This window comes from Bos taurus, chromosome 1 (genome assembly GCF_002263795.3).
Source record: "Bos taurus isolate L1 Dominette 01449 registration number 42190680 breed Hereford chromosome 1, ARS-UCD2.0, whole genome shotgun sequence".
In the NCBI taxonomy this organism is placed as follows: Eukaryota; Metazoa; Chordata; class Mammalia; order Artiodactyla; family Bovidae; genus Bos; species Bos taurus.
Genome location: NC_037328.1, coordinates 142826453 through 142839449, shown reverse-complemented (window position 1 = coordinate 142839449; position 12997 = coordinate 142826453). Strand labels below are relative to the sequence as shown.

General features: G+C 49.8%; 1 protein-coding gene across 8 annotated transcripts in view; it reads right to left on the bottom strand.

Moving 5' to 3' along the window:
* SLC37A1 (solute carrier family 37 member 1) overlaps window positions 1-12997 on the bottom strand; it is a 101615-nt gene that overhangs the window by 34470 nt on the left and 54148 nt on the right. For all 8 annotated transcript variants that reach the window (XR_009495520.1, XM_024996552.2, XM_059889357.1 and 5 more), the window contains 4 exons: window positions 10660-10795; window positions 8781-8857; window positions 7073-7239; window positions 1788-1825 (listed from right to left, as the gene is read on the bottom strand). Coding sequence is in view for 7 of the 8 variants with exons in the window: in XM_024996552.2 (XP_024852320.2) it covers window positions 1788-1825; window positions 7073-7239; window positions 8781-8857; window positions 10660-10795 (418 nt within the window). In the remaining variant the exon portion in view is untranslated. The remainder of the gene's footprint in view (window positions 1-1787; window positions 1826-7072; window positions 7240-8780; window positions 8858-10659; window positions 10796-12997) is intronic.

The window sequence follows — 12997 nt, the reverse complement described above, 5'->3', positions numbered from 1 at the left end:
CCAGATTTTGGTAATGTGAATCTTCTGTATTTTTCCTAATCAGTCTAAAGGAGTCTCTATTTTACAGATCTTTTCAAAGAACCAACTTTTGACTTATGGTCAAAAAATGTTGCCTCCCAGTTTCAGTAAACAAAGAATGTTGCTGCCACCAAGCCATCAGCCACTACAGCCCCCTTCTAAGGGTGCCCTGAGGGGTTTCAGGAATATGAAAAAGGATCCTAGCCATAGAGAGCTAGGATATCTAGAATGCTTATCTAAGGAATAATTTCAATGAGCCCAGTCTCCTGCATCTTACGATACAGACACGAGCAATAAAATCATTTACTTGAGATGTCTGGTTTTTTGTGATTAGCAATAATCTTTTGAAGTATGTGGCTTTTTGTTTCAGCAAAAACTCCTATCCATCCTGGCCCCTCCCTTACCTCTTTGGAACACTTCCTCAGAGCCACTGGGAGGCTTCAGTCCTCAGTGAATTCTCTGAATAAGACATCGCTCACAACTTACAGGTTGTGTGTTTTTTCTGTTGACAAGTTTAATTGATTTTCCCTATTGTTTTTCTATTCTTTTCTGTTGTTGTTTGTTTGTTTTTAATAAAAGAGTCCTTATGGGACTTCCCTGGTGGTCCAGTGGTTAAGAGTCTGCCTTGCAATGCAGGGGACATGAGTTCAATCCCTGGTTGGGGAACTAAGACCCCACATGACAAGAAGCAACTAAGCCTGCAAGCCACAACTTCTGAGACTACATGACTCAAGAAGATTCTGCATGCTGCAACTAAAACTCAGAGCAGCCAAATAAATAAATTTAAAAAAATTAAAAAAAAGAATCCTTATATTTTATAAACATACACTGAAATAGTCAGAGACAAAATGTTACAATATGATGACCAATATTTGCATACAAAATAAACCCTGAGGAGAAGGGGGCGTCTTAGAAGGGGTACTGATAACATGAGATGAGCAGGTAATGGGTACATGCACATTCATGATACTATTCTTTCTACTTTCTTACATGTTTTAAAATTTCTATAACAAAAACTTTAAAGAACTGGAAAAATAAAAACTGCATGCTGAAAAGAAGACCTTTGGATGGGAAATTCCCAGGACGGGGCTGTGCCCAGAAGTCAGCACCTGTGAAAGGCCTTGCAGATGCAGCTTTGCACAGAGCTCTGCTCATGATGAGGGGCATGTGTGAAGGGACAGAGCCGATGGGGAAGCAGCCAAGCTCAGCCTCAGCCCCTGGCCTCTGGGGCCCCTCGGGAAGCCCTCCCTTCCCCTCAACCATGTCTCTCCAGGGCCCTACAGGAAGTGAGCAGAATTCCTGTGGAAAAGAGAACTTTGACACTGTTGTAGAATCTGATGAAACGTCCCCAGAAATCAGTCCAGTCTCTCCCTCTGACCGAATCCCTTTGAGAGTTGGAAAGAGGAAGGGGAGCCCCGATTCCCCATGAGACCTGGAGAAGCTGGCACCCCAGGGGCTCCTCGAGCTGTCAGGAGGACTGAGCAGGGGAAATGACTCAGCTTCAGCCCAGGTCACACACACAAGTGCAGGAACGCCTTCAGCACAGGGATGCTCTTCCATATGTCTGAGCTGTGCACAAGGACAATTACACATGAGGACAATGATGATTGTTATCATTTTAAGTAATCTTTTTTCTAAAACTGCTGATATTTTGAGGGTGGGACTGGTGTGCACATTTGTTACCCACTGACAGGACAGACAGGGTCAGGCTGGTGACAGTAACCAGATACAGTCCTGGAAGACATGAGAAGCAGAGAGCATGTCCTTACCGAGGCCGGGGAGGAAGAGCAGGCGATGTCCTTTGGATCTGAAACACCAAACAGGAACAGTGTGAATCAGGGCTGGGTGCTTCCTCCGACACAAGAAATTAAACCAGAACAAGGCACCATCTGACACTTTTACTAAATTAACAACCATTAAAAAAAAAAAAAGACAATGTGCAAGGCAGCATGTCTGGTGGGTGAGGGCAGAGGTTGGCCACCCCTGCACAAACCCACATGCACACACCCCTTCCCTCACTCAGGCCCCGAGACGGCCTGATCCCTGCGCACTGAAGCTGGGAGAACGGGCAACCAGTGCCAGCAAATGCAGGTCATCATGAATCTGAAGCCCGCTTTGCAAAACAGAAAACAGTTTACAAACAAAAATAAGCAGAACATACGTGTACTGTGGAGACCAGCCTTGTCAGATACATTTAAAGGGTAAATGTTAGAAGGAAAGAGAAAACATGACCAGTAGATCTGAGCAGTGGGACTCTGATAACATTTAGGATGAGTCATTTAATGTTATGGGATGAATAAGAAGGAAAGATTAGTGGGCACAAAACACCTATCTTGAAATAGAACAAAATGCCTTTTACTGAAATGCAAGGAGGTGTGAAATAAGTCATATTTTATAGCAAGCAAAGAAAAATTTAAACATGAAGATTCTTCTCTGCCCTTTGGAGACCTCTCCTCCTCACTGTGAATTCTGTATCTGGATTAGGCATGGACCAGACTTTCCCATCAGGGCTTTCCTGGTGGCTCCGCTGGTAAAGAATCTGCCTGCAACGCAGGAGACCAGGCTTTGATCCCTGGGTCAGGAAGATCCCCTGGAGGAGGGAATGGCAACCACTCCAGTATTCCTGCCTGGAGAATCCCATGGACAGAGGACCCTGGTGGGCTATAGTCCATGGGTTCTCAAAGAGTCGGACATGTCTGAGCGACTGACACTTTCACTTTTCAAATCTCCCCATTGGCAGGATCACCTGCTCATCCAGGAAGAACAACATTCTCCCAGCATCCACAGAACAGTCCTTAAAGATCACATCCCTTCTGGGTCTGGTCAGGGGTCACAGGACCCACCACGATGCCGCTCAGACTTGGATTTGTGATCTGTCAATAACATGACATTTGATGTACAGTCTTCTGTCTCAAAAACCTAATCTGTGTCCTGATTTCTGACTGGTGGAACAGTTCTCAGAGCATTCTAAGACACTCTTCCCGGATAATAGTAACGCTCAAATTTGGCTCAAATAAAACTTTCCAATTCTTTCTTAAATCTACTGATTAATTTTTCATTGATGGAGGGAAGGACATGAAAAGGAACAAATCCAGAAGCTAGGCATTTTTCATTTTCCTAATTTAAGACCATGTCCATGTGATCTGGGAACGAGAGCTGAGCTTATTGCCCTGAGTAGCCTTGGGAATGGAGGAGGCAATGGCACCCCACTCCAGTACTCTTGCCTGGAAAATCCCATGGATGGAGGAGCCTAGTAGGCTGCAGTCCTTGGGGTCGCGAAGAGTCGGACACGACTGAGCGACTTCACTTTCACTTTTCTCTTTCATGCACTGGAGAAGGAAATGGCAACCCAGTCCAGTGTTCTTGCCTGGAGAATCCCAGGGACAGGGGAGCCTGGTGGGCTGCTGTCTATGGGGTCGCACAGAGTTGGACACGACTGAAGCAACTTAGCAGCAGCAGCAGCAGCCTTGGGAAGCAAACCCCACTTCTTGAGAATCCAGAAAGCCACCTTTCAACAGCTCTGCTCCCCCACCACCACCCAGAACCTGGGTCTTTTTATAAAAAGATGGTGAGATAGTTTCACTGCCTTGAAACACAAACTGAGCCACAGGACTTTAAACTTCCCACAGCGGAGTTCCCTCCTACAAGACACAGAGTGGGATATAGTATAGGGGTCCCTGGACCACATGTGATCCTGGGCTGCAGGCTCCTCTTGGCTCACCCTCTGCTGAGGGTAGGCCCAGGGAGCCCTGGTGGACCTGATGGCTCTGGCGATACGCACTGATATCAGCTCCCCTCAACCCCCAGCTTTCCCGTGCCCATAATGGGAGCCCCTGGGGCAGTCCCAGTGGCTCATCCTTGTGGGCATGGCCAGTCCCCAAGATGTGTTTTTTCCTGGGCTTTCACCTGTAGGACATTGGCACATGTGACCCCTTGGTTGGGATATGTCTGAGGGCACCTTCCCAGGCAGCCCTAGTGGGACCAGAGGACAGGGTGCCCACGGGGTCCTTGGGCCCAGCACTGGGCAGGAAGGATGAGCAGGGATGGCCTGTCCCTCACTGCTGGTCACAAGAAGGGGCACAGCTGCAGCTTTGCCACCCACCCCAGAGTCAGGGATCAGGGACGATGAAGGAGCAGAAATAAATCACCAAGATGCACGTGGACCTGATCTTTCCTCTCTGCAGGTGATCTGCCCTTGGACACAGGATGTGCTTACAGCTGCCTCCTGTCATTCACACAAACGCCATGTCCTTGTTACAGGGAAGAATATAGGACCTATCCCTTTGACAGAAAGGACCCCGTGGTCTTCTGTTCTGCTGCAGAGGGCGACCAGCGGCCTGTCAGAGTGACAGTGTGGACAGTGGACTCGGCTCACAGGTGACATCGGAGCCAGGAGGAAAAGACTCATTCGTGAGCACCTGGCTCGGGTCGAGCCTGCCCACCTGTTTCTCTCTTTGTTGTGACTCGTGATCCCAGCGTTGGCGGGGGTGGGCATGGTCAGGGGGCCACAGAAGTGCCTCCTCCCACGAGGCTGGCTACAGGGGCTGCCCAGGGGGAGGTGTCAGGTGCACAACCAACTGGCATCCTGTCAAAGCCGTGTGCATAGAGCAGCGGCTCTAGAGCTTGATCTCAAGAGGAAGATGGTCAGTGGGAAGGTGGGGAAACACCACGCCCAGCAGGCGTGCACAACCCCACGAGCTAGGCCCTGGGGACCTTGGTGGAGGCCAGGTGAGGACAGAGGGAGCCGCCGAGGGTGGTCTCTGGTGGTCTTTAGACAAGCACGGCCAGTCCTGTGGAGAGAGGAGCTGCCCAAGGCAGAGAGGGCAGGACCAGGTGACTGAGTGATGCTCGAGGGGAGGGGGGAACCAGAGTGTGCAGAGACGCCTGCCCCAGCCGGGAGCAGTGCAGGGGAGGGGGCAGGTGTGGGGCAGAGGAGGAGGAGCAGTGAGAGGGCATTTCTGGGGGCCTTGTGAAGAACGGGGATCAGGAACTCAGTGGATGGCCTTGCACAACCTGACCATATTTACCGGTAACGGCGAAAGGCTAAGACTGCATGTAAGGACCCGGCATTGACCACACGAATGTGATGAAAGGAGGGGAGGGGCCTGTGGCTGGGACTTCAGCCCCACAGCACCCTCCCCCCAGCCTGCAGCACCCCAAGACCCCTGTTAGTCTTCAGGGCCCACTGAGGGCCGCCTCCCCCCAGGCCAAGGAGGGGGACACGAGTGCTCAGCGTGCCCCAAGTCGTGTCAATACATCTCCCAGCAACACCTTAGGGGGGACCTGGGCAGGTGCATTTCATCCCAGAGTGGGCCGGGGGTGGGGGGCGGGAAGGGATGCAAAGCCCCGGGTCACCACGGAAACAGGAGAGGGGGTGAGAGGATGGTGCATAGGTAGGAAAGTACCTCTGGGAGAACCCCCCCCCCGTCACTGCCACACAGACCCTCTCAGCATCGCCCCTCAGCAACCACAGAAGCTGCGGCTCTGGGGAGGATGCTCTCATTTTATCACAAACCATGAAATCAGGACTTCCTTGTTCCTGGAAAACCTGTCCCACCCTGGACGACTGAGCCCCAGCCAGGCCAGAAACAAGCTCCTGTCCACTGCCACACACTCCGTCCCTCATCACCTTGCCTCTTTCCCCAGAACCGACCCTTTGTCAGTTAAGGAGGAGAATAAAAGCCACTGTGGACTCTGGACGCTGGGCAGAGTGACTCACGGAGAGGGTGGGGGTGCCTGTGAGTCACTGTCCAGGTGGCGGAGTGGAAGGAGTCCCGGGAGAGGCCAGGTGACCCAGCACCAGGTGCTGGGGAGACAGCCGGAGGAAAACAGGTGACGTGTGGCCTTCCCGGAACTTCGTGACACGCAAGCTACAGCTGACTCCACAGGTCGGCAAGGAAGCTCCCCCGCCCATAAGCTGTTTAACAATTCACTTGTTCAGGCCATTTCGAGATGCTGCTAAAAGCTTCCTCAGCCCCTTGAGGAAACGGTGAAACTGGGAGGTGAGCAGCGCCCCCACTGTTTGCATGGGGTGGGGGGGCAGCTAGGGTTGGGTGCGGCAGGGCGGTAATTCCTCATCTAACTTTCTGTCCTCACCGACAGGACAACGTTGGCCTGAGAGCCTCCTGTGTGCTCCACTAAATGGGTAGTTATCTTAAAAATGCAAAGCTTACCGTTAGAAACAAGAAAAAAGAAGTGAGAAATGTCATATGCCTTAATCTCTTGGATGATGAAACTGCTCCGAATGCAAAGCTGAGGCTGCAATTAATGTTCCACAGGGATGAAGTCATTTGACTCTGGAGCATCTCTACCTGGGAGCTGACAGTGGGGCGCTGTCTAGTACCATATGATTTTATTTAGCTTTACACCAAATTAAAGATGTAAATGCCAAATACAACCCATCAGAATAGCTTGTGGGATTAGAACACCCTGACATGTAACAGCTAAAGCAGCCCCTGCTTCTCTACGGTTAGTGTAACTGTTAGGATCCTTGTCCTGCCAATCATGATTTTAAAAATTATTTTCACATGCAGTTAAAACAGAAGTCTGGTATTGAGTCCAGGATGGAACAAAGGATTGGATTTTCTGGTAGAACACTCTTGTCTAATTAAGACATATGAGCTTAAGTCAGGCCATGGTTTTAAAACATTGTCAAGGATATTTCTTATCAGAGAGCAGACAACTGGCAAGGACCGTTTCAGTTTGTGGCAGCAAGACTGGGGTGAGCGGGCACAGCCACGTGGGCCAGGCAGTGAGCAACGTGGCCGGTGGAGATAGACCACGTACTCTTGATGCTGCAGAGCAAGGGGACAGGGCAGGAGGAGTTACAGCATCAGTTTACTCCAGAAATCAGGAAACAACAGAAAATCCAACCAGACCAGGAGAACAACAGCTCATCAGGGAAGCCTGTACCTAAGAAGGAAGTCTGCCTGGCCTGGGAGAGCCAGGCAACCCCATGCCTGCCCGGGACGAAGCCACAACAGCCTCTTCTGCTAAACTCGTCCCCCAGAAGCCACCACCCACCCCGGGGAGGGGCACCATCCATGGTACTTACGTTCGATGAGAAACAGAAAGCACAGGATCCCCATGGCAGCCACGATGGCCCCGGGCACAATGAAGGACAGGCCCCAGCACGTGGACACCCAGTAGCCAGCGATCAAGGAGCCCAGGATGTTGCCCACGGACGTGTGAGAGTTCCAGACTCCCATAATCAAACCTCGCCTGCAACAAAGCAGGAGATGGCACGTGAGGTCTCAGGGATTCAGTGGGTCAGCACGTGAGCTCACAACAGTGCCTGCACAGTGCATGAGCTGATGTAGTAACAAAAGGGGCTTCCCAGGTGGCACAACGGTAAAGAATCCACCTGCCAATGCAGGAGATGCGGGTTTGATTTCTGGGTCAGAAAGATCCCCTGGAGAAGGGAATGGCAACCCACTCCAGGATTCTTGCCTGGGAAATCCCATGGATAGAGGAGCCTGGATGGCTACTGTCCATGAGGTCACAAAGACAGGCGGTGCACACACCATCTCTGCAAGGCTCAGGACTGGGTGTTTATGAGATGGCTGTTTCCTCACTTACTGTGGCTGTATAATTACATCTCTCTTAGCTTATTCATTTTATGATTAAAAGAGGAAAGCGGCCTTTTCCTGAAATTCTTAGAAAGCCTGAAATTTAAATTTGTGCCTTTGCAATCTAATTACAGGGCTTCCCTTGTGGCTCAGCTGGTAAAGAATCCACCTGCAATGTGCGAGCCCTGGGTTAGGAAGATCCCAGGGTTGGGATCTTCCCTGGGCTGGGAAGATCCCCTACAGAAGGGAAAGGCTACCCACTCCAGTGTTCTGGCCTGGAGAATTCCATGAACTGTATAGTCCATGGGATTGCAAAGAGCTGGACACGACTGAGCAATTTTTACTTCACTTCACTTCACTTCCCCGGTGGTGCTAGTGGTAAAGAACCCCCTTGCAATGCAGGAGACATAAAAGACGTGGGTTAGATCCCTGCATGGCGAAGGTCCCCTGGAATTGGGCATGGCAACCCACTCCAGTATTCTCGCATGGAGAATCCCCATGGACAGAGGAGCCCCGAGGGCTACAGTCCATAAGGTCACAAAGCACTGGACATGACCGAGCAGCTTAGCAAGCATGCAATCTGAATACAATCATCTGATGAAACATCTTGTTAACAAAAGTTCATGCTGATGAACCCGCCAGATGAACATGGCTAAATAAAGCTGGATGAGTGGGTTTCCTGTTTTAGCTTCCCTATGTTGTCCAGCGTCTCCAACCACTTTCTAACCGTGGTCCTGGCTGTGCTGTGTGTCACACGAACTTTAGGATGGCCTCTGACTCCAGTCAGGTCCAGAGGTGAGTACAGCTCTGCTACCAGGTGCTGGGTGACCTCGACAGGACCTGCCAACACTTCCCTGTACCTTCCAGTCTGTGAATATGTAGCTTCTGCTTCCAAAGGCCTGGGGCGAGGCCCTGACTGATTTCTTCCAGGTTCCCAAGGGGCCAGGTAAAGCCCAGGCTGCTGGTGGGCTTGTGAGAGTGACTCAGACTCCTCCTTGCCCACAACGGGGGGCATCTCCTGGGACCAAGGCCCATCTGAATTTCAGACCCCCAAGTCCCAGAGGTTTCAAGCATCTTATCTCATAGAGTAGACTTAGGTGATTTTTCTGTAATCAATCTGAAGAAAAACTAAAAATAAAGTGGTCTAGTTTTCATCAGAAGAATGAAAGCTGCTGGAAAGTCTGCCTTCCTCACCTGCCTTTTCCAAACCAATTCCCCAGGCAGGTGACAACGCTGGGCCAGCCGGTGGTCTGCACAAGTCCATTGATGATCTGCAACAGAGCAAAGGAGAGGACCACTGAGGGGGACACGCACATGGAGGGAGCCCGTGCTCAGGGCTTGGGTGCACAGCAGGGACCTCACAGGAAGAAGGGGCAGAAGCCCATTCAATGGGAGCTTCGATAGCCAAACGTGCATTTTAACTATATATATGTATGTGTGTGCTCAGTTGCTCAATCATGTCCTCATGGACTGTAGTCTGCCAGGCTCCTCTGTCCATGGGATTTCCCAGGCAATAATACTGGAGTGGGTTGACATTTCCTACTCCAGGGGGTCTTCCCAACCTAGGAAATGAACTCAGGTCTCCTGCATTACAGGCACATTCTTTACCACTGAGCCACCAGGGAAGCCCTATATATATGTATATATATATTGGAGAAGGAAATGACAATCCACTCCAGTATTCTTGCCTGGATAATCCCATGAACAGAGGAGCCTGGTGGGCTACAGTCCATAGGGTTGCAAAGAGTCAGACACGACTGAGCTCACACGTATATACCTTATTATGAGAGTAATGTATGCCTACTATGAAAATTTTAGAATAAGCAGAGAGAAGAAAGAAAAGAAAATCTCTTGCTGAGAGATGAACAGCTTGGGGCCAAGCTGTCCAGTGTCTTTCCAACCTAAAACTTTATAAAAAGAGAAAAACCTTCTCTGTTTTATAGAACTGTGATGAAACCACAAACGTGGCTTATAAATTGCACATTTTCCTTCCTTCCACCATCAAGAAGGTACAGTTGCTAAGGCTCCACTGAATTGAGCATAACCTTGACCTGGAAACTGGAGAAACATTCTCCACTTGCCAAGAGCGCCCTGAGCTTTCGTTGGAAGAAGGGACTCAGGAAGTGTATAGGCAACTGGCTTTGCTTTCATCTCAGTGGCCTCAGGGGACAGCTTCAGGAGGAACACAAAGCAAGGCCCAACCTCCAGTCTCTTCCAACCTCCGCAGGGAAGGACTGGCCTCCGGGAGGCAGCCTGGGAGCCGCTGGTCTGGTCTTGGGGGCCAACAGGCTCAGCCTTCCCTCCAGGAACATGCTGCGACTCTGGGGAATTCTAATTTTCTGTATTACTATAAAGTGTACATCACTTTGGTAACAAAAACAGCCAAACTCTTTGAAGTCCTGTGGCGAAAGTTGTAAGAGCAAATTACATATAATTTGCCCCATGATCTTAGAACATCCTCCTGGACTCTCTGGAGAGCCTCAGAAGTTGAGCATCATTGCTTTGAGTCCTTTTCCATGTCCAGTCAGTATTACCCACAGGGCTGCTGGCAGGGGCAGAGCCGAGCGTTCTGGGCAGCGCCGGGCCTGCTAGAAGGGGCCGGCCGCAGGCCCGTCTGGCCCTCGATCCCCTGCAGCTCTGTCAGGCCCTCACTTTTCATCCCCACTGACTGCCCCCAAGGCCCCTCAACCCTCTCCTCCCCCTGCCACACCCACATCCCCCAACTCTGGAGCAGTCAAGTCTGTGACAGGACAGAGCATCTCAAACGCATCCAAACAAAGGCAGAAGGACTCATAGGGATTCATGTTCCAATCCCCCTGCTGGGGTAAAAACAGATAGGATTCTTTAAGTGGCAACTCCTGACACGAAGAAACACTTCGTGGCTGCTGGCATCTCAGAGCAGAGGAGAGAGAAGGGGCCGTGTGGTCCAGCGCTGATCCTGACTTCAGACAGGACACAGCTCTGCCACCTCTCCCATCCTCCGCCATCTACTCCCTTGGCAGAAGTGACATGAACACCCCATCCAGCTCATGGTGGAAACCCAACGTGTGGTGAGCCATGGACCGGACCTCACCTGAGTTATCACGTAGAACCCGAAACTGTGGATGTTGTAGAAGTACCCTACCCCAAACAGGGCAGTGAAGGCGCCGCTGGCCAGCATCCCGAAGGTTAGGTAACACCGGATGGGGAGGCGCTCCCCTATTATGCCACTGAGGACGAGAAAAAAGAAAGACAAACACAAGAAAATGCACACACCCACGACGTAAACGAGCCGGCCACTGCTTTCCGGATGCTTTCAGGCTGTTCTCTGAGCTTTTGGAACTTGAAAGCACTCCAATTTCCAGGAAGTTTTAATCACAATTATTTCTCAATGGAGCATTTATTCACCAGAAATCAGAGACATCCTTTAAGACTTTCTATTTAGAGTAGAAGGAACTGTCAAATCGTAAAATTGAAACACTCTGACAGAAAGGATGACTGCCAGTGAAAAAAAAGCAAAAAACTTGTCCTGCTGGCTTAATCCTGTTTTATATAAAAACAATAGCCAGGGAATATATAGTGTCTTAAAGTTCTGACTGTTGGATTGTAGACAGGTGGCAGGAAAAGGGACCACCTGTGACCTTGAGCTGTGCGTGAGCAGCGAAAGGGGCTCTGCTGATGACCCTCCGGCCTCAACCACTGTGATCTGGTTTAAAGACCGACAGAGTCTTTTATTTAAGGCAAAGCCTGAAACATGGGGGCAAAGCCTCCATGCTCCATCCTCCTTCTAAACAACAGGATGACTCAATAAAGAGCTAATCTTTCTAGAGAACTGCTTCCTAGAGTTGCCTAGGTGCTCAGACAAGTAAATTTGGTTAAGCACCTGGCAGGTGGTGGGTGTGCAATAAAATAGTTCTGGTGCTTCTGGGGAGGGTGAAAATTTCATACCAGGGCTATATATTTAACAGGTTTTTACCACCATCACACCACGCTGCCCAATGCCATAGGAAACACTCTTTATTACTTCCCTATAGGAGATGTCACCATGGAACAGCCTGATGGTATCACTTACTAAGTGAATAAAAAAGCTGGAGAACAATCATTAACGATTATGAGCCTCTTACACTCAACCCTATGGGTCTCATTTTCCTCCATGCAATCATTCTATGAGTCAGATAAATATGAAATGTAATGAAGAATGACACCTGCCTCCCCTGGGAACAAACTCCAAAATTCTGGTCTTTCATCTCAAGAACCAATACCCTAGAGAGCTCTTCCTTCTGAATTTACCAAAAAAAAAAAAAGATCTACCCAGTATCATGTAAGTGACCTTTTAAACACAAAAACAGAGAAAGTGATTTAAAATTATAAACAGCATTCAGGTCAAATTTCAAGCTGAGTAGAAACCTGATCACGTACAAACTCGAGAGCACCCTAGAGCTAAAGGAATTATCTACTTCATCTTGCTCACTTCAGAGAATAGGACCCATGTCCCTGGGGGGGCTGGCTGAGGTGTCCAAGGTCACAGAGCAAGTGCAGAGTCAGATGGGCCTCCAGAGAGTTACTGCTATTGCTGGGCTTTCAAATGTCCTCCAGTCTTGCTAGATAATACTAAGCCTCAATTTGGTCTCCGTTTAAAAGTATTTAAAGAAAAGACCTAACAGAAGGGGCAGCATTCCACATTTTATCAGGCTCCTACAGGTAATGAAAGCCACACCATTCATGCTTGAAGCTGCCAGCATTGAGCTGGGTCAATGCAGGTGCCACTGTGTCTGATTTATCCACTAAACCAGCACCGTCCACATCACTAGCCATGTGCCATGGGGTCACTGAAAGGCCACACAAGGAAGCAGGTAAACCCTCGAGTCACAAGTTTACTGTGAATTTCACATTGCTACACTATTTCATAATAAAGTAATATTATTTCATAATAGCCTTTGTTGGCGAAGTGCATGAAGAACCATCTTTGCCAATAAATAAGCAATGAAAAAACCACTTTATTCAAACCAGGCTTCTAAGCCTCAGCACCCCTGGCGCCTTGGGTACGTAATTCTTTGCGGTGAGGGGCTGTCCTGGGTCCTGTCCTACACTTAGCAGCACCCGGGTCTCTGCCCACTCAATGCCAGCAGCGCCCCCCTTCTCCAACTGAGAAAACCAGGAATGGCTCCAGTCACTCCCAGCTGAGAACCACATTTAAACACTGCTTTTCAGTAACAGAAAAACACACTCAACCTTTGGGTCTTTTTATATTATTGATTATTGGTGTCCAGGAAAACTGTAGTCTGTAGATCACAAACATTTGACCCCAGGGTAGGATATGGCTGGTTGGCTACGGTTGAGGCCCTCGGGAGCCTGAGGCTTACCCCGTCCTTCTCTGAGGCTGGGCTCGCGTTCTGTCCTGCGTCTGCTACTATTTGAGCCGCGCTCAGACA